This window comes from Cololabis saira, chromosome 18 (assembly GCF_033807715.1).
Source record: "Cololabis saira isolate AMF1-May2022 chromosome 18, fColSai1.1, whole genome shotgun sequence".
Lineage (NCBI taxonomy): Eukaryota > Metazoa > Chordata > Actinopteri > Beloniformes > Belonidae > Cololabis > Cololabis saira.
In genome coordinates, this window is record NC_084604.1 from 35,295,643 (window position 1) to 35,317,511 (window position 21,869).

Here is a 21,869-nt window from a genome sequence, read left to right on the forward strand (position 1 = left end):
TGAACAGTCAAAACAGTGTACGGGGGCCAGCAGGTGCAACCGTGTGACGTCACTACCCAGAATGCATTGCGGTGTAAACAACAATGGCGACCTACGAGTTAAATTATATTTTCAAATTTTATAAAAACGAAGACATCAAAAAGGTTTTTTATATCACATTGTTATAATTGATACCAACATTTATCTTTTAAGACCTACATGTCTTAATACGCAGGGTTCCCTTTAAGAAAACTCAAATATCCTATCTCAAAAAATTTGAATATTCTGGGAATCTTAATCTTAAACTGTAAACCATAATCAGCAATATTAAAATAATAAAAGGCTTGCAATATTTCAGTTGATTTGTAATGAATCCAGAATGTATGACATTTTTGTTTTTGTAATTGCATTACAGAAAATCACAATATTCTAATTTTCTGAGACAGTCCTGTACAATAGAACCAAAACTAGGATAAATACTAAAGAAAGATGCATTTCCGTTACAGGAGTTAAAATATGGAACAGCCTAAATAATGAATTAAAAAACTGTAGTTCAATAAATAAATTTAAAACGATGTATAAATCCAATATAATCGAAAGATACAGAACATTAGTGTGATACAAAAAAAAAAAAAAATAAATATATATATATATATATATATATATAATAATTGTTGTTGTAATAATAATATTTATATACCAAAAAATGTAATGATTGGTCTTTGGTTTCCTTTTGCTTTCACTCTTCTAGAGATTGTTTTCTTTTCCTCTAAGCATTGATTATTTACTTTCTCTGTTAGTTGTTTTCTGAGATCCGTCTTCTGTTTGTTTTTTACTTGATTTTTCTGTCGTATTTACGTTTATCTTCCTTCTTGTTTTGCATGTGTTTTGTTGTTGTTGTAGATTGTTTGTACTTGTATTAGTATCAACTATGAACTAAACAAAGTTAATAAGGGAAGGCACAATAAGCTTAAACTTCAGCTACACATTTTGGTCGGTTTATTCCTTACTTCTTTTTTTTATTATTTCCTTCCTACGAAAGGAAATTAAATACAATGTATTGCATCAATTGAAACTGATCGACCAAATAAACTACTACTACTACTACTGGACCCGGGCCCGGCGCCGGCCCGTTACTGACCTGCTCTGTCCCTCCAGGGCCAGTCCCGGCACCTGCGGGTGGAGGTGCGTGCGGTGCCCGACTCCGGCACCATGCCGCTCATCGCTGCGTCCGTCCAGTCCGTCTCCATCGGGGACGTGAAGGTCCGGCAGACGAGCCGGTCCAGACCCGACCCGGCACCGGTGAGAGCTGCTGCTGGTTCTGAGCTTCCGGGTCGTTGTTCTTCCAACCTTAACTCTCTTTAACGTGTCTTTCAGGACGAGGACATGGACAGTTACCAGGTGAGGAGGTCTGGTGGAACCTGGAGGGACCTGGGGGGGACCGGGGGCAGTACTCGAGTTGTAAAAAAATAAATCAGGGGGGATGGTGGATTTTATCATATGGGGACAGATAATTTGTGCTGATTACAAATAATATAATATATTACAAATAATAGCAGTGACCAAAACACCTGCAGAAATACTGCAGGAATGACATAGCAGCAGTTAAATGCAGCCTTCTGTAAGCTTTAAATATCCACTGGGCTTACATCTAATACATCAAAACACAACAATAAAAAACACTTTTCTGAACTTATCAATATGACTCTGTCCTTCACAGGATAAGTAACATGGATCACTGCAAAAACTCACAATCTTAACAAGAATATTTGTCTTATTTCTAGTTAAAATGTCTCATTTTAGTAAAAAAAAATTTTATTACACTTAAAACAAGACTCATCGCTGGAAAAAACAACAATTTTCACCTGTTTCAAGTAGATTTTCACTTGAAATAAGTAGAAAAATCTGCCAGTGGAACAAGATTTTTTTGCTTGTAATGAGAAGATAAATCTTGTTCCACTGGCAGATTTTTCTACTTATTTCAAGTGAAAATTTACTTGAAACAGGTGAAAATGGTCAAAAAAGTTATTTTTCTGGTGTTATTTTTCTGGTGATGACTCTAAATGTTGAAATAGCAGTAAAACCACATTCATTGATGAAATGACATAAGGGATGGAAAGGAGGGATGGCAGTTTTACAGGGGGGATGATTTGGACCGTTTTTATTTCGGGGGGGGATGCCGTCCCCCCTCATCCCCCCTCAACTCCAGTACTGACCGGGGGGAACCTGGGGAACCGGGGGGGACCTGGGGGGCGTCTCTGGGGGCCGGCGTTCACCATCATCTCGTCTGCAGGAGGTGGAGCTGGAGAGGATGAAGGACAAGTGTCTGAGGACGCTGGCCGAGCGGCAGGAATACCTGGACCAGCAGCTGCAGAAGGTCGTCTCCAAACCAGGTGCTGCCGTCGGACCCCCAACCTCCCCAAACCCTCCTCTGAACCCCAACCCTCCTCTGAACCCCAAACCCTCCTCTGATCAAAAAATGGCCTATAAAGTAATGACAGAAGAGCAATGTAAATATCAATGCAAACATAAAAACCCAACAGAAGAAGTAAAATTTCATTTCATTTTATTCTTTATTTCATTCAAAAAACAAAACAATTCAATACAAATACAAATACAAATGTTCCTAACTTGTGAATGAACAGGGAGCAGAAAGAAGAAGAATCTTATCTGATCTGCCCCTTTCACAAATAATATAAATTATAAATAATAATAATAATAATAAAAAACAACAACTAAGTGAATAAAAACAACTAAAATAAAATTTAAAATAACATTAAAATAAAATTACCACCGCCTAGGGGTATGTCAATCAAACTCAACATTTTTCGTTATATTTCCTTAACATACAGGCTTTAATTGTTCTTTTGAATGTAATGTTTGATTTGGAGCAAATAATTATACAAAACTCTGTCCCCACCGCTCACATCCACACTGATGACCTCAATCCCTGAAACTCGTAGAGAAGAGTCATCTGTGTGTTGTGCCTCCATATAATGTTTGGCCATTGGGTAGTTCACATTTCTAATTCGAATCTCATATTTATGTTCAGCCACCCTGTCCCTCAATCTTCTTTTTGTAATTAAATGTTGTTTAAATATTTATTTGGTTCCAAAAATGTTTTTTATTTTATTTACTTCCAGAAGTAAGGGGCGCCGGTCAAACAGAATCGAGTGTAAACTCTTCAACATTTGATAAACACGTGACCTGAGGATCTTTTAATTAGTTTGAATTAGATATGTAAAGGGACGCAGTCGTGTTCGTCCCAGAAACTCAGTTATCAGCAACGAATCAGCGATCAATATCGTGACGTACTCGTATGTTGATTTTAATCGAATGTGATTGGACAATTCATTCCCCGTCTTTTTTAGAAAATCAAACTGAACTACACAAACCAGATTTTTAAAACAGTTTGTTTTAAAGAGGTTAAACAACACTTGCTTTTGAAATAATATTTGTTGATCAAATATCTGAAAGAAAGGAACGTCTTTTCAAATAATATAAATTCCAGAGGGAAAAATGGAAATGTTAATGTTTTTCTTCTCTCTAATGTGTAAAATAAACTGAACCCAAACCAGTAAGAAAAGAACAATTCAAAATAACGGTGGACTTGTTGAAACGTTAAACCCCGACTTTATGTTCAGTTTTCTTTTTCCACTGCAGCAGAACTGAACTGCTTCACTAAAACTTATGACCAATAAGCCATTGTCGTCATTTTTCAAAATTAAAGGACCAAAATATTATTTTCTACCTTTCTTTTTTCCCCATTGTACCAAGCTTGTACCTGACCGGGACTACTGTGTACCGTTACACCCCATTGTATGCCAAGGTCAATTGTGCCCCCCATCAGCCGCCACTGCTCCTAACCCCAAACCCGCCTTTGAACCCCGAACCCCCCCTGAAAAACAAACACTGCTCCAAGCGGCGGTTCCGTTCAACGGCGGCGGGTAAACGGGATGTCAGGTGTTTTTAATCATTAACGTCTGAGCTTGTTCTGCTTCTGTATTTGTGCTTGAAGACAAGTCTGAGGACGACGTGGAGCGAGAGTCTCAGCTGCTGGAGGGACGTCTGACCCTGACGGAGGAACGGAACGCCGTCCTGGTGCCGTCGGCCGGCAGCGGCATCCCCGGAGCCCCGGCCCAGAGGTGTGTGTGTGTGTGTGTGTGTGTGTGTGTGTGTGTGTGTGTGTGTGTGTTAGTGATGCACCGAAATTAAAATTTGTGGCCGAAACCGAAAATAATAATAAACACTTGGCCGAATACCGAACATGGTTCTTCGCAGTTTTTCATTTGTTTTGCCAATTTTTTCACCATTGCATAAATCAAATAAATTGCATTTAGGCATGCTTTTAAAAGAAAAAAAACTTTTACAAAATTACAAGGTAGAAAACATTTCTAAAAAAAAAAAAATGAACATTTTTTAATTCCCCAGCATTTCTTAAATATTCCAGCAGACATTGTACCAGCAAAGAACAATATCTTAAAATAAATAAATTAGCAAAATACATTTTTTGGCCATCTTTGAGCTTACGTTAGGCTTAACTGACTGAACATTGTAACATAGGCCTTAAAACAATAAAAATGCATTAAAGCGCTCAGGGTTTTTTATCATTTCAAATGATAAATCAAACTTGTAGCTGACAGACTTTGCAGATGTGCCCCCTCTAGATATTTGAGCAGAACATTCATTGCAAACAGCTATTTTTGTTTTATTCTTTGCCACTCTAAAATACTTCCACACTGCTGACATGTTTGCACCGCACCACTTCACTCCACGCTCTTCCACGTTTGATTTCGTCATGAAACGCACCTGTAATAGATTGATTTATGTTGTTTTGGTTCCACCTGCTGGTGAATGTTAGTTAAATTCTTATGTGGTTAGTTTTTGGTTGGCCAACTATTTATGTGGAGCGCAACAGTTACGGAGCGGCCAGTCTATTTCCTTATTTTACAACGGCGTTATTAATTGTTAGTTTTTTTCCCACTTATTCCACCGAACACCGTAAGTGTTTTTTTGCCATTTTCGGCCGAACAATTTCGGTTACCGAACAATCGGTGCATCACTAGTGTGTGTGTGTGTGTGTGTGTGTGTGTGTGTGTGTGTGTGTGTGTGTGTGTGTGTGTGTGTGTGTGTGTGTGTGTGTGTGTGTGTGTGTGTGTGTGTGTGTGTGTGTGTGTGTGTGTGTGTGTGTGTGTGTGTGTGTGTGTGTGTGTGTGTGTGTGTGTGTGTGTGTGTGTGTGTGTGTGTGTGTGTGTGGAAGGGGCCTGCGGCAGCACCTACTGCTCACTGAGAAGATTAGAATTTTTAAAAGTTTACAAAAGTCTTCAATGACGCCTGAAAAAAGTTGCTTTTTGGAAGAAAAAGAAAAGGTTTATAGATAATTTACTCCTGATTGTCTGACATCACATGATCAGTCACGTGATCAAATCTGGACGTCGCAGGTAAAATATTATGTTGGTCCTTTTGTCAAAACTTTTATTTTTCCTCCAATCTGGAACAGAATAAAATCTTATCAATTATTAGTTACATCGCTGCACACGACCCCTCGTCCCATTCCTGTATTATTATTATTATTATTAATATTATTATTATTATTATTAATATTATTAATAATAATACATATTAATTGTATTATTCATGTATTAGTATAATTATTAAATGATTTATTTTATTACCCATGTATTATTATTATTATTATTATTATTATTATTATTATTATTAATAATAATAATACATATTTATTTAATCATTCATTTATTATTATCAAATATTTATTTTATTATACCTGTATTTTTAAATATTTTATTATTCCTGTATTATTATTATTATTATTATTATTATTATTATTAATACATATTTATTTAATCATTCATTTATTATCAAATCTTTATTTTATTATACCTGTAATATTAGTATTATTAAATATTTATTTTATTATCCCTGTATTAAATATTTTATTATTCTTTTATTATTATTATTATTATTATTATTATTATTATTATTATTATTATTATTAAATATTATTAATGTTGTTATTTCATTATTATTATTAATACATTTTATTATTTATTTATTATTCCAGTATTAAATGCTCCTTTTCATTTAAGTCCGTTTATACGAAAGTTCAGAAGCGGTTTAATTATTTGGTCTGGTTCTGCTTCAGCGCCGCGTCACGTTTCCTCGTGAGTGGGTCGTTTCAGACAGACGGGTTCTCGGTTTGACGGGTCCGTTTCCGGGCGTTAACGATTCTCTCCGCAGGGTTCCAGTTCCCGGGATGGAGACGCACATCCCCGTCCTGTTCCTGGACCTCAGCGGTACGTAGTCCTCGCCACGTTCTGGTCGTTGACGTCACCAGAAGCTGCTCATCCTCCCTCCTCTTCTCCCTCCTCTTCTCCCTCCTCTTCTCCCCCCAGCCGACGACTTCCAGTCCAGCCCGGTTCTGGCCGGCGGGTACGACGCCGTGCTGAGCGAGGAGGACGAGGACGAATTCTTCGAGCTGCAGGTCGTCAGACACTACGACTCGGAGGTAAGGAGTCCGGCTTGCCGCCCCTCGCCGCTCAGGTTAGGGCTGCCACCTTTCAGAAATAGAAATAAGGGACGTCCTGATTTCAGCAGCGCAGGAGCCAAAAAAAGCCCCAAAACTTCTAAACTGAATAAAAATGTGTTTATTTTATATGAAAAAACTAAATGCTTTGATTTAAAGTGCTTTAATAGCATTGAACTTGCATGACTGTACAGACAGACAACCATACTAGCAACTGAAATATCCTCCTATGCTACGTATGTCCACATCAGCCAAGATGTATAATATAGCCTACAGGTGAAGAATATGGTGTAAAAGTTAATTTATTTCAATAATTCAACTAGAATATGGTGTAAAAGTTAATTTATTTCAATAATTCAACTAGAATATGGTGTAAAAGTTAATTTATTTCAATAATTCAACTAGAATATGGTGTAAAAGTTAATTTATTTCAATAATTCATCTAGAATATGGTGTAAAAGTTAACTTATTTCAATAATTCAACTAGAATATGGTGTAAAAGTTCATTTATTTCAATAATTCAACTAGAATATGGTGTAAAGGTTAATTTATTTCAATAATTCAACTAGAATATGGTGTAAAAGTTAATTTATTTCAATAATTCAACTAGAATATGGTGTAAAAGTTAATTTATTTCAATAATTCAACTAGAATATGGTGTAAAAGTTAATTTATTTCAATAATTCAACTAGAATATGGTGTAAAGGTTAATTTATTTCAATAATTCAACTAGAATATGGTGTAAAAGTTAATTTATTTCAATAATTCAACTAGAATATGGTGTAAAAGTTAATTTATTTCAATAATTCAACTAGAATATGGTGTAAAAGTTAATTTATTTCAATAATTCAACTAGAATATGGTGTAAAAGTTAATTTATTTCAATAATTCAACTAGAATATGGTGTAAAAGTTAATTTATTTCAATAATTCAACTAGAATATGGTATAAAAGTTAATTTATTTCAATAATTCAACTAGAATATGGTGTAAAAGTTAATTTATTTCAATAATTCAACTAGAATATGGTGTAAAAGTTAATTTATTTCAATAATTCAACTAGAATATGGTGTAAAAGTTAATTTATTTCAATAATTCAACTAGAATATGGTGTAAAAGTTAATTTATTTCAATAATTCAACTAGAATATGGTATAAAAGTTAATTTATTTCAATAATTCAACTAGAATATGGTGTAAAAGTTAATTTATTTCAATAATTCAACTAGAATATGGTGTAAAAGTTAATTTATTTCAATAATTCAAATAGAATATGGTGTAAAGGTTAATTTATTTCAATAATTCAACTAGAATATGGTGTAAAAGTTAATTAATTTCAATAATTCAACTAGAATATGGTGTAAAAGTTAATTTATTTCAATAATTCAACTAGAATATGGTGTAAAAGTTAATTTATTTCAATAATTCAAATAGAATATGGTGTAAAGGTTAATTTATTTCAATAATTCAACTAGAATATGGTGTAAAAGTTAATTAATTTCAATAATTCAACTAGAATATGGTGTAAAAGTTAATTAATTTCAATAATTCAACTAGAATATGGTGTAAAAGTTAATGAAAATACGGTACAAATCGTGTCCCGTATTAGTTCAATACGGGACGCAACATTTTTTTCTCAAATAAAGGACAATTCCGTATTTTACGGGACGGGTGGCAACCCTAGCTCAGGTCCCCTGCAAAAAAGAGCCATAAGAATAATCAGTAGAAAACGATATAGAGATCCAACAAATCCATTATTCCTTCAGTTAAAATTGTTGACATTTCATGAACTAGTAGACTATAGTATTCTGAAAATTATGTTTAAAGCTCATAAAAAAACTTTACCAATCAACATTCAGAAAAGATTTGAAAAAAGAGAAAGCAAGTATAACTTAAAAGGAACAGATTTAAAAAAAAAAAACAAGATTCAGGACTAAATTGATGGAACGTTGTGTTTCTGTATTGTATGAAAGGAATCAGTTTATGAAACAATCTGAATAAAGAAAACAAAGAATCCAAATCAAACATTACATTCAAAAGAACAATTAAAGCCTGTATGTTAAGTAAATATAATGAAATATGTTAGTTTAAGTTTGATTGACGGTGGTAATTTTATTTATTTATTTTTATTTTTTTATTTCACTTAGTTGTTGTTGTTTTTTTTTTTATTTTTAATTTATGTTATTTGTGAAGTTATTTCTTGGAAAAAGGGGCAGATCAGATAAGATTCTTCTTCTTTCTGCTCCCTTTTCATTCACAATTTAAGAACATTTGTATTTGTATTGAATTGTTTCTTTTTTTTTAATGAAATAAAGAATAAAATGAAAAATGAAAATGAAGCCCCCGCCTCTGCGTCCAGGTGAAGGTGGAGGCGTCCTGGGACTCCACGGTGCACGAGTGTCCCCAGCTGAGCCGCTCCACGCCCTCGGACCAGCGGGTCTACCTGACGGTCCGCGCCGCCGTGCAGCTGAGCCACCCGGCCGAGATGCAGCTGATGCTGCGGAAACGCATCTGCGTCAACGTCACGGGGAAGCAGGTGGGTGACCACCAGTGCTGGGACTAACTAGGCCTGTGTTGAAAAAAATCGATTCTCGTAATTATTCCTAAAAATCGATTTGTATGTCTAAAGATCGATTTTTTTTTTTTTTTTTTTTTTTTTTTTTTGGATAATTTTTTTTTTTTCATCATTACATTTTTGCCTGGTGAACTTTAATCCCAGTAGTTTTGAAAACTCCTGAACTAAATTAACTTTTCTTTAGAGAAAATGCTGGACATTTCAGCTTAAATTTCTAAATGTTATATTAGTTCAATGAAGTTCATATTATCTATATTTACTAGAGCTTGTTTGGTTTCTCTGTTATCGGACACGGTTTGTCATGAAATACCTGAAAAATGCCGGTGCTTCATGTCCAGCTGTGTCTGGTGACAGAATAAATCAGACAAGCTAAAATAATCTGTTTACTGCTTGAGCTGTTGCAATTTCTTTATTTTTTTGCACTTTAAATGGATATTTAAATGCCTATTTGAGTTATTTATTTCTTAATAATTATACAATAATTATTGTGAAATTATTATTTCACTAGTTATTTTACAGTCATATAATCCAGGCAACACTAACCCAAATCAATATTGAATCGGATCGAATCAAATGGTGATAATCGATTCTGAATCTTAAGAATCGGAATCGAATTGATTCTTGACATTTGAATCGATACCCAGCTCTAGGACTAAATTTTTATTATTTAGTTATTTAGTAACGCGTTAGTCGTCGCGTTAGTTTAGTAACGCCGTTAGTTTTGCGGTAACTAATACTCTAACGCATTACTTTTTAAATTCAGTAACGCAATTACCGTTACCAAACGGTGCGTTACTCCGTTATTTCTGGCTACAGTGATCCAGGGAGCGTATTGGTCCTTACAGCATCATTAGCTGCAATACTTGCTGTTTAATCTCAATATAATACTAGTATTAATATTTTTGCATAACTACAGTTGAATTGAATTGAATTGAAATATAATTCATGCAACAGCTCAAAAAACTGTTTTAATAACACTAACCCAAATCAATATCGGAATCGGATCGAATCAAATCTTGATAATCGATTCTGAATCTTAAGAATCAGAATCGAATCGATTCTTGACATTTGAATCGATCCCCAGCCCTAGTCTTGACTCCACTGTTTCTGTGTTTGGTCTGCAGGGTTTCGCCCAGAGCCTCCTGAAGAGGATGTCCCAGCGCAGCCCGATCCCCGGCTGCGGCGTCACGTTTGAGGTCGTCTCCAACATCCCTGGCGTGAGTACGAGACCTCGGAGTCGACTTTTCACGCCGCTGGCAGTCCCAGGAAAAACATCTGTCCCCCTCCTTCCCCCCTGCAGGACATCCACGGCCCGGAGGACCGCGAGATGCTGGCCCGGCTGGCCGCCAGCGCCGAGGACGACCAGTCGGCCGACAGCATGGAGGTCATCGAGAAGTACCTGCGCAGCGTCCTGGCGGTGGAGAACCTGCTCACGCTGGACCGGCTCAGACAGGTGGGGGGTCACGGCGCCGTGGGGACACCGGACCCGGGCAGAAATGCTATCAGTCCACTGAATAGGAATTTATCATGTGTAATCAGAGCCCTGAATGGTGTGAATAGATGGGATACGGATTTTTGTCATTATTCTTTGGGTTGATAATGGCTTTCTCTATGTATTTTAACCCAGCTACTAGTATTGAAAACGAAACTTTCGCCAACCCCACCCAGGGTGTGGGCCAGGGTTGCCACCTTTCAGAAATAGAAATATTTTCAGCAGTGCAGGCGCCAAAAAAAGGGACATCCCCAAAACTTCTAAAATGCATAGAAATGTATTTTATATGAAAAAACTAAATGCTTGGATTTAAAGTTTAAAGTGCTTTAATAACATTGAACTTGCATGACTGTACAGACAGACAACCATACTAGCAACTGAAATAGCCTCCTATGCTACGTATGTCCACATCAGCCCAGATGTATAATATACAGGTGAAGAATATGGTGTAAAAGTTAATTTATTTCAATAATTCAACTTAAAAGATGAAACTAATATATTACATAGTCTCATTACATGCAAAGCAAGATATGTTAAACCTTTTGTTATATTTTTGATGCTTGAATTGTTTGATTTCATAATATAGAGATTTTTTATTCAGGGTTTTCATAAACTGTGAGCCATAATCACCAAAATTATAACAAATAAAGGCTTGAAATATCTCACTTTGAATGTAGTGGGAAATAATATATTTGTTTCACCTTTAGTTGAATTTACTACGAATGAAGTTTTGCAATATATTTAAATTTTAAATAAATAAGAGCATAATATATGTCCGAATTGGTTCAATACGGAACGCGACTTTTAATTCCCAATTACGTAACAATTCCGTATTTCAAGGAACGGGTGGTAAACCTAGTGTGGTCACCGAAGTCATGGGGGAACTAAGACGCACTTCAGCGCCCACAGCGAACCCAGGACCTTCTTGCTGTGAGACGGCTGCACTACCTCCTAACCCTCACCCTAAACCTAACCTTAACCTAAACCACAAACTCTAACCACCATTATCTAAGCCATTATCAACCCAAAGAATAATGACAAAAATCTAGCGGGTAGACAGTATCCCATCTACTCACACCATTCAAGGCTCTGATTACAGATGATGAATTCCTATTCAGTGGACTGATAGATTTGGAACGGGTGGGACAGAACAGGTATGAAGCTTCCAACCGGAGTGTCCTAAACGGCGTCTGTCTCCACCAGGAGGTGGCGGTGCGGGAGCAGCTGGCGGTCCGAGGGAAGCCGGCCCGGTGCAGCCTGAGCACCCCCAACATCTCCCGGGTAAGAAGCCTCTGGTACCGCGGGCCTCCGGGGTCTGGGCCTCCGGGGGCTGGGCCTCCGGGGTCTGGGCCTCCGGGGTCTGGGCCTCCGGGTTCTGGGCCTCCGGGTTCTGGGCCTCCGGGGTCTGGGTCTCCGGGGTCTGGGCCTCCGGGTTCTGGGTCTCCTCTAGGGATCAGTCGTGGTGTTTTGCTGTAACCTCCACTAAGGCCCAGTCCCAATACTCCCACTACCCCTACTTTTCAGCCCAAACCCTAAATTTTGTGCGTTCTCGTGTGAGGGTAGTGGTGTCCCAATTCCTCTTTTTATCTAGGGGGAGTGGAGAAAACGAGGGTTAGGGGGCATCAATCTAGCCCTACAGAGCGAGGGTTTTTCGATGCTCACTAGCTGACCGAGGGCCTGAAAAGCTTTTCGTCGTCATTTGCGGACTGAATCAAACGAAAAAACATGGCGGACATTTCTTATTTTTTAGTGAATAAAATCAATATTTTGAGTTTGTTTCTGCATAAAAATGCGTTTTGATTACATTTGTAGCTTTACTTGCAGGGGCGTCGCCAGGTGTAATCCCTTATGGGTTCTGAGCCCAAAGGGGCCCTTGCGTAGCGGAGGCCTAAACTGCGTGCGCGCGCTTTGCGCGCGCACGCGCAAAATTTTTGGGATCTTACGGGTCGGATTGGTTAACTTTGCATGACTTTAAGTCGTTTAGAAACAGATTGACAGCCACAAGCAGCTTCAATGATTATAACAAAAAAGACCATTCCAGATCAGCAGATGAATGCATAGCACAGGATAATAATAACTGCAGGGTGGTGAATAGTGCAACAGGGCAAAGCTCTGTGTATTCCCCTATTCAATTTTAGACAATATAAGGTGTAAAAACTTAATGAGAAACGAGAAAGCCACAGAAAGTGTCATGACAACAATTATAATTATTATCCTCCTCATTTTATTGCTGCATTCAGCAAAATACCAACAAAGATAACGGACACCTCATCATACCCAGCAAACAACACAAATGCTCACATTTACTGAGCTAAGCAAGCCTAGGTGCCTCAGAAAGCCACAAACCAGTTCACACACACACACACACACACACACACACACACACACACACACACACACACACACACACACACACACGCCACGCAGCCTGACAGCCGTCACTCTGACAGCATCGCTGTCCTTGGTGCTGGTGTGACGGTGACTCACAGGGTCTGAACCAAACCATCTTTAATACAACTTAAAACATAAAATGTAAACTACAATTACACAATCTATTCAGATAGAATATAGACACAATTGTCTATAAGGCCATTAATGAGATCTATAAATAGAAAATAGACACGGCGGTCTAAACACAACAAAACGCATAGCCTATTAAAAATGTATCAACTGCACACAATATGCATTCAAATAGAAATAGACTCGGCGGTCTATTACAGTTGACAACAACACAAGGTACATTAAGGTGGTCAAGGCGATAACAACATTCTGATCATTATTTATGTGCTCACCGATTGCTGTCTGTGCGCTTGTTGCCGCTGCACCAATTCACAGACTCCGAACTCCAGAACATCATCCTCGGCTCCAACAATATATTCCAAGTAACGTGGAAAACAATGTAACGGCCGCTACAGCTAACACTAGCCTCCTCATCAGCCACCGGCGCCGTTGCAAAATATGAGGTGAGCGGCGGACTGTCCGCCGCTCACCTCACAACTCCGCCGCGGACAGGAAGCAACTAGCCTCTCCTTTCTCTCTTTTACCTTTCTTTTTAACGATCCAGACTGGTGCTTTTTCTTCTCCATTTTTCCTCTTTCAAAGTTCCCTCCAAAACGCCGCAGTCTCACATACAAGACGAGTTAGTTCAAATGTAAAAAAAAACGAAACAAGTTAAGTTCCAGCCAATCAGGTTGGCTCACAGCCCTGATGCGTTCAGGACAGTTGTAAAGTAAGAATGAACCTACACTGGCCGCACAATGCACATTTTATCGTTATTATAACCTACAAATTTTACGATTATAAATGAATGTATCACACAAAACGGGGCCCTCTCATTGGGCCCCCCTTAGGGCAGAGGGGGGGCCCTCTACTTTGAAATGTTGTTGACATTGGGTTTTTATAACCCGGAAACCCGCGCCAGCGTCGCTAGTGTTTACTTGCATAATATTCACTCAGTGAATGTACATAATCACTCGCTTGCTCGTTTTTCAGATCTCGCCAGAATAAAGGCTGATTTATGGTTCTGCGTTACACCAACGCAGAGCCTACGGCGTAGATTACGCGGCGCCGCGTAATCTACGCCGTAGGCTCTGCGTTGGTGTAACGCGGAACCATAAATCAGCTCTCGAGCCGGCTGCTCTTCTCATCCCCCTGAAAACATTGGATCAAATTTCTTAACAGGCGTTATTTGGATAAACTGATTCAATTCAATTCAGTTTATTTGGGAAGGGACAGTGTACATTCATATACATTTAGAATTAAAAATGCAAATGCACCAAATTTTAGCTACAGAGCTAGTTTCCATTGGCAGTCCCCCGGCTAAAAATATAAAAGAAAGACAAGTTAAACAACAAGTCAAAACAAATACAAATATAGCGTGCAAAAAGTTTCTGTTCTTGTTATTTTGCTTCTATTTAAGATAGAAGGAACAGGAGAACAACCTGACACATCAATCTTCATACTAACACGATCTTACAGACATTTACATATATTACAATAGTGAATACATTGCACACATAGTTTCACATTTAGCAGTTAAAAGTTTAGGCGGTAAAGTGCCAGAGTAAGTTAAAGTGCTGGTTACGATTAAAGTGCTGAGGGTTTAAAGTTAAAGTGCTATAATGGGGGAAAGACAAGGAGGATGGAAGGGGAGAGGAGGAAGATGGAATGGGCTGCAGCAATGCAAAACCAGATCATATGTATTGTTCGGTTGTGGAATTTAAGGTTCTATGCCTGTTGTAGAGTAAACAGATTGTGGAGATGGGGCCGGAAGGAGAAGAGAAAGGAAAAAAAAAGGGACATGAAGTACAACATAACTGGGGAGGGGTGAGAGGGTAAAAAAAAAAAAAAAAGGAAAAAGTAAGAAGAGGTAGATAATTACTAGTCAGCTGAGTTATCATTTACATAAAAAAAAAGGTGATGGCATGAAGCATCACCTCTTGTTTACAATCAGAATGTCAGTGTTTAAATAAAGTGGCAAAGTGCATTATTAACACTATGATGTTATTATAGTGAGTCCAGGTTGGGGATCTTAACGGTTACTTTTACCTCTGAAAAAATATTAAAACTTAATAAAGTGGCATATTAACAGCGCTACAGCGGAAATAAAAACAGCTTTTAGCTCTGGGCTTCCTGATATGTTGTGACGTATGTGCAAACGTAACTACGCAGTCGCTTACGTACCCGAACGTAAACCACGCAGTGACGGAGCAAACAAAATTTAGGGGTAGTGCTGAAAAGTAGGGGTAGTGGGGGTATTGGGACAGGGCCTGGGGAAGATTACAAGGGCCCTAAAGTTTGTGGCTTCATTTTTAGGGGTAGTGGTAGAAAGTAGGGGGTGTATTGGGATCAGTCGTGGTGTCTTCTGTAACCTCCACTAACACCTAACCAGCCGCTCCTAACCCTCCTGCAGCTGTCGGCCAGCAGCATGGACCTCTACTCCTCCCTGCACAGGCTGGGGGACATCAAGGTGAGACCCGCTCCACTAATCCTCCACTAATCCTCTAACGCCTCTTTAGTGTCGCTAATCTTATCAGGTGGTTCTGATTTTAGTTTTAGTTTTTCCTCAGGTGTAGAAGGAGCTCCGGTTGCTAAGGTAACCGAGTCGACGAGGCTCCGCCTCCGTCTGCTCGAACGGTCTCCGTCTATCTATATACCGTATTTTCTGGACTATAAGCCGCTACTTTTTTCCTAGGTTTTCAACCGTGCAGCTTATACAAAGATTCTATTCTGTGGATTTTTCTTCCACCTCTCGGGGCGCTCTAACCGGAATTAGAATCAAAACTAAGACAAAATAAATGCAAAGAAGAATATACTACTTCTTCTTTAGCAGATAGAAGTAGAAGCAGATTTCATACAGATAAATAGATAAATAAATACCGGTTATTTTCTCTTAGTTCTGTCCCGTTTTAATCAGTAAAGTTGCTGCCGTGTTAAAAGACACTGTAAGGAAAGATCTATTTAGGTACAAACATGTTCAAAGTTCAAAATTGTTCTGTACATGTAGTAAATATCTAATCTAACAACATAAATATCTGCAGCTTGCATATCTTCTTTTTTTTTAAATAGAACGGATGCGGCTTATAGTCCAGAAAATACGATATATTAATTCCTGATAGAATAAGTTTGTGTTTACATTGTGTGCATGTGAATGAGTGTAAGTTTGTGTGAACATGAAAGTATAATCTGCATTGAGGCTTCTTGCTTTGGGATTCCCGGTCTGTGGTTGGACGCTGCCTCGGTGTCGCTGCTGCTCATTTGCATAAAGTTGAGATTCTCTCAACTTCAAATTGTGACGCCTACGACGGCCGTGAGGCTGTCGGTGTGAATCCCAGTAAAGATCTGTGAAGTTCTGGCGTAATAATGATGGAGGAGTGACCTTCAGCTGCAGCTGCACATGTTGGAGGGTGTGGGGGTTAAACTACTCGTGTGTTTCTGCAGGGCTGGGAGAGCCACCAGGACCTGTCGGGGGTTCCTCCTCCACCCAGACGGACGCTGCCCAGCTCCACCAGCTCCACCTGCTCCACCTGCACCTCCCAGAACCTGAACCTGGACCCGGGTTCGTCTCAATGACTCTTCTCTCTCTCCGCTGTGTTTCTGTTTCCGTCTCTCGGCTCCGATCTCATCTCAGCGCTCGTTGTTTCATCTCCGCTCTTCCCCGTCCCTGACACCCTCATCCTGGTCCTGCTGCACCCGTTGGTGCTCCATCTCTGCTCCATCTCTGCTCCATCTCTGCTCCATCTCTGCTCCATCTCTGCTCCATCTCTGCTCCATCTCTGCTCCATCTCTCCTCCATCTCTGCTCCATCTCTGCTCCATCTCTGCTCCATCTCTGCTCCATCTCTCCTCCATCTCTGCTCCATCTCTCCTCCATCTCTGCTCCATCTCTGCTCCATCTCTGCTCCATCTCTGCTCCATCTCTGCTCCATCTCTCCTCCATCTCTGCTCCATCTCTCCTCCATCTCTGCTCCATCTCTCCTCCATCTCTGCTCCATCTCTGCTCCATCTCTCCTCCATCTCTGCTCCATCTCTCCTCCATCTTTCCTCCATCTCTGCTCCATCTCTCCTCCATCTCTCCTCCATCTCTGCTCCATCTCTGCTCCATCTCTCCTCCATCTCTGCTCCATCTCTCCTCCATCTCTGCTCCATCTCTGCTCCATCTCTGCTCCATCTCTCCTCCATCTCTGCTCCATCTCTTCTCCATCTTTACTCCATCTCTGCTCCATCTCTCCTCCATCTCTCCTCCATCTCTCCTCCATCTCTGCTCCATCTCTCCTCCATCTCTGCTCCATCTCTCCTCCATATTTCCTCCATCTCTGCTCCATCTCTTCTCCATCTCTGCTCCATCTCTGCTCCATCTCTGCTCCATCTCTCCTCCATCTCTCCTCCATCTCTCCTCCATATTTCCTCCATCTCTGCTCCATCTCTCCTCCATCTCTGCTCCATCTCTTCTCCATCTTTACTCCATCTCTGCTCCATCTCTACTCCATCTCTCCTCCATCTCTCCTCCATCTCTCCTCCATCTCTCCTCCATCTCTGCTCCATCTCTCCTCCATATTTCCTCCATCTCTGCTCCATCTCTGCTCCATCTCTGCTCCATCTCTGCTCCATCTCTCCTCCATCTCTCCTCCATATTTCCTCCATCTCTCCTCCATCTCTGCTCCATCTCTCCTCCATCTCTGCTCCATCTCTCCTCCATCTCTGCTCCATCTCTCCTCCATATTTCCTCCATCTCTGCTCCATCTCTTCTCCATCTCTGCTCCATCTCTGCTCCATCTCTCCTCCATCTCTCCTCCATATTTCCTCCATCTCTACTCCATCTCTGCTCCATCTCTCCTCCATCTCTGCTCCATCTCTGCTCCATCTCTCCTCATCTCTCCTCCATCTCTTCCTCCATCTCTTCTCCATCTCTGCTCCGTCTCTGCTCCGTCTCTGCTCCATCTCTTCTCCATCTCTTATCACCTCTTCTCCATCTCTGCTCCTCCACCCAGGCGTTGCGTCTCATCCCCCTCCAGCGGCGTCCGTCCCTCGGCTGCTGAAGTCTCTGCTCCCCGGCGGGAGGGACGAAGGTCTGGAGGAGGAGGCCGCCCGTCGGCAGGTACGTTGACCGCGCTACGCCCAAAACACCATCACAACACCGCCCGACTCATCGGCGGCTGGATCCGTTTCCTCCGTTGTCATGGAAACCGTGTAAGCAGAAACCTCCAGAGAGCTCTGAACCGGCACGGCGGACGTCCAGAGGTCGGACGTCTGCAGTCCTGCACATTTCTGCTGACTGTGGAGAGTAATCTGATCAGCCATTGATTACAGACGTGATCAGACAACAAATGACACGGATGAACCGCAGCGTAAAGGAAGACCGAGCTGCAACGACCTTCGGCCCGATTTAGATGCTGAGCAGAGTAAATATTTGCTTTTGATGCCAGAACCAGAATAAATGTTTCTATCGGGAGAAAAGTCAAACTTTTCTGTCTCGGGTGTCGACTCCACGTCAGTGGGTTGAGGGTTTGAGGGAGGAAGACAGAGGTGGGTAGAGGAGCCAAAAATTGTACTCAAGTAAAAGTACTGTTACTTCAGAATAATATGACTCAAATAGAAGTAAAAAGTAGTCATCCAAATAATTACTTGAGTAAAAGTAAAAAAGTACTTGGTGAAGAAACTACTCAAGTACTGAGTAACTGTTGAGTTACGTCTGATTTATTTTTTTAACACAACCATTCAAACAGACAAAAGTACAAAATAATCATCTTCAGGCAAATTAAATCAATAAAATAAATTAAAATTAATAAAAAATAGCTTCAATTGAAATAATCTTAAAGTGAATTCAAGTACATTAATAAATAATAAAATAAATAAAACAAAATAAAAAAATAAATTAAGCACAAATAGCACAAAATTTCAAGTCTTTGTACTTTTCTTTTTTAACCAGGCAGAACTAGAACAAACATGAACTCATAGAAACTCTGTGTGTGTTTGAGTCTGTGTAAATGTGACAAAACATGCAAAAACAAACATTTTTCCCAAAGAATCACTCAGTGATGTCATGAGATTGACGCGTACGCGGATAAAAGAGATAAAAGAAAAGTAACAGCTCAACGTAGCCTAATGTAGCGGAGTAAGAGGAACAGTTTCTCCTTCACAAATCTACTCAAGTAAAAGTAAAAAGTATAGTGATTCAAAACTACTCCTAAAAGTACAACATTTCCCAAAACTTACTCAAGTAAATGTAACGGCATAAATGTAACTCGTTACTACCCACCTCTGGAGGAAGAAGCTGCGTTTGAGGGAATGAGAGAAACAAGCCTCTAAAAATCACCTCCAGCTTCACATTTATAGAAAAACAGTGAAAAGGCTGATGTGAGAAGAGAGGAAACATCTGTCTCACTGTTAAATTTGAAATGTGGTGGGGGCTAAACTGACTCGTCGAGGTCTTTAAGATGTGAAGATGCTTCGACATCAGTTCTCTCAAACACGCACCTGTAAAAAAACCTGTACGTTTGTGGTTTTATTGTCATTTTTATCTCATTATCTTATGTTTTTAGTGTATTTGATCATTTTATTTATTTTATTTATTTATTTCAGATCCCCATTAGTTGCTGCCTCAGCAGCAACTATTCTTCCTGGGGTCCAACAGTACAAATATACATTTCTATAAAACGTTTACAGTACAATATAAAATGTTAGTTAAACAGAATAAAACAAAGTAGATAACAAGTACAAAGAACAACAACTAAAAAGAAAAACAAGACAAAAAACCAAAACTAATAAAAACTAAAGATAATAAGAAGCAGAAAACAATGAAAAAAAAGAAAATGAATTTTCCTAAATGAAAAAACGAAAATGAAAAAAACAAATAACAACCAAAAACAGATAGATTAAAGATAAATCCAAGTACAATTAAAGATAAATAAGTGCATACTAAATTAGGCAAATACAAAAACAAAAAAACGGCTAAAACCATTAGACACGATCTAAAACAACCAGTTTCATTTCATGCCCGCACGTCAGTGTTTCATTTCTCAGGGCGGCCGCGGGTCCTTAAAAAGTCTTAAATTCGATTTTTCCTAAAATAAGGCCTTTTAAATGTCTTCATTTGTCTTAAATCTCAATCCAAGGGTCTTAATTTTATCCAGTCGTCATTAAAAAGTTTACTTCATCGTTTTGAGGAGAATCTCCTGTGGAGGTTCTAAATCTGTGTTGCCAGGTTGGGCAAGTTACAGCTAGGGTTGCCACCCGTCCCGTAAAATACGGAATTGTCTTTTATTTGAGAAAAAAATGTTGCGTCCCGTATTGAACTAATACGGGACACGATTTGTACCGTATTTTCATTAACTTTTACACCATATTCTAGTTGAATTATTGAAATAAATTAGCTTTTACACCATATTTTAGTTGAATTATTGAAATAAATTAACTTTTACACCATATTCTAGTTGAATTATTGAAATAAATTAACCTTTACACCATATTCTAGTTGAATTATTGAAATAAGTTAACTTTTACACCATATTCTAGTTGAATTATTGAAATAAATTAACCTTTAAACCATATTCTAGTTGAATTATTGAAATAAATTAACTTTTACACCATATTCTAGTTGAATTATTGAAATAAATTAACTTTTACACCATATTCTAGTTGAATTATTGAAATAAATTAACTTTTACACCATATTCTAGTTGAATTATTGAAATAAATTAACTTTTACACCATATTCTAGTTGAATTATTGAAATAAATTAACTTTTACACCATATTCTAGTTGAATTATTGAAATAAATTAACTTTTACACCATATTCTAGTTGAATTATTGAAATAAATTAACTTTTACACCATATTCTAGTTGAATTATTGAAATAAATTAACTTTGACACCATATTCTTCACCTGTAGGCTATATTACATCTTGGCTGATGTGGACATACATAGCATATGAGGCTATTTCAGCTGCTATATGGTTGTCTGTCTCTACAGTCATGCAAGTTCAATGCTATTAAAGCACTTTAAACTTTAAATCAAAGCATTTTGTTTTTTCATATAAAATAAACACATTTTCATTCAGTTTAGAAGTTTTGGGGCTTTTTTTTTGGCTCCTGCGCTGCTGAAATCAGGACGTCCCTTATTTCTATTTCTGAAAGGTGGCAACCCTAGTTTCAGCCCATTTGGGCTGAGAAATATATATCTGGGCTGCTTTTCCTCGTTTATTGACAAAAAAGTTTCCAATACAGCAGAGAAAAGTAGAAACTTACACAATAAACTCACTGATATTTTTATTTGCTTTAATCTACTCAATTTAATTGTAGTCTTTGTTCGGAGCCTGAACCTTTTCTTGGATATTTAGTGTTGTGAAGCTTGAAATTTATTACGCATTTAATAGACGGTTTTAACAGAGAAAGTATGATTTGAGCTGGTTTTTCAGTATTTCGGCGGGTTTTACGGCACGTTTGGGCTGGAACCCTTCAGATCTGGCAACCTCGACCTCAGCGCTGGATTTTTTAGTGACCGTCTTTTTGGTCTTAGATTTAGTTTGAAAATGGTATTAAAAAAGTCTTAAATTTACCTTGTAGACCTGTAGACGCCCTGTTTCTGCTGCAAAGACATGTTAGCATGAAGTTGATGCACTTCTGCAGACTAGTCTGGGGAACTGAACTTCGTTTTCCCAAAGAAAAGACTTTTATATCTGGATTTAATACAAATCTAACGATACAAAGATGCTGATTTAAGGTCTAATATTCAGACTAGAAAGTCTCAACACTCTTAAGACTGTTATAAGAAAAATCTCAACA

General features: G+C 38.7%; 1 protein-coding gene across 1 annotated transcript in view; it reads left to right on the top strand.

Moving 5' to 3' along the window:
• LOC133418410 (kinesin-like protein KIF13B) overlaps positions 1 to 21,869 on the top strand; it is a 96,374-nt gene that overhangs the window by 63,043 nt on the left and 11,462 nt on the right. Inside the window, 13 exon segments of the mRNA XM_061707082.1 lie at positions 1,138 to 1,281; positions 1,357 to 1,380; positions 2,273 to 2,372; positions 3,998 to 4,124; positions 6,238 to 6,293; positions 6,393 to 6,505; positions 8,879 to 9,055; positions 10,219 to 10,311; positions 10,395 to 10,547; positions 11,790 to 11,867; positions 15,499 to 15,555; positions 16,527 to 16,644; positions 18,076 to 18,182. Of these exon segments, the coding sequence (XP_061563066.1) occupies positions 1,138 to 1,281; positions 1,357 to 1,380; positions 2,273 to 2,372; positions 3,998 to 4,124; positions 6,238 to 6,293; positions 6,393 to 6,505; positions 8,879 to 9,055; positions 10,219 to 10,311; positions 10,395 to 10,547; positions 11,790 to 11,867; positions 15,499 to 15,555; positions 16,527 to 16,644; positions 18,076 to 18,182 (1,347 nt within the window).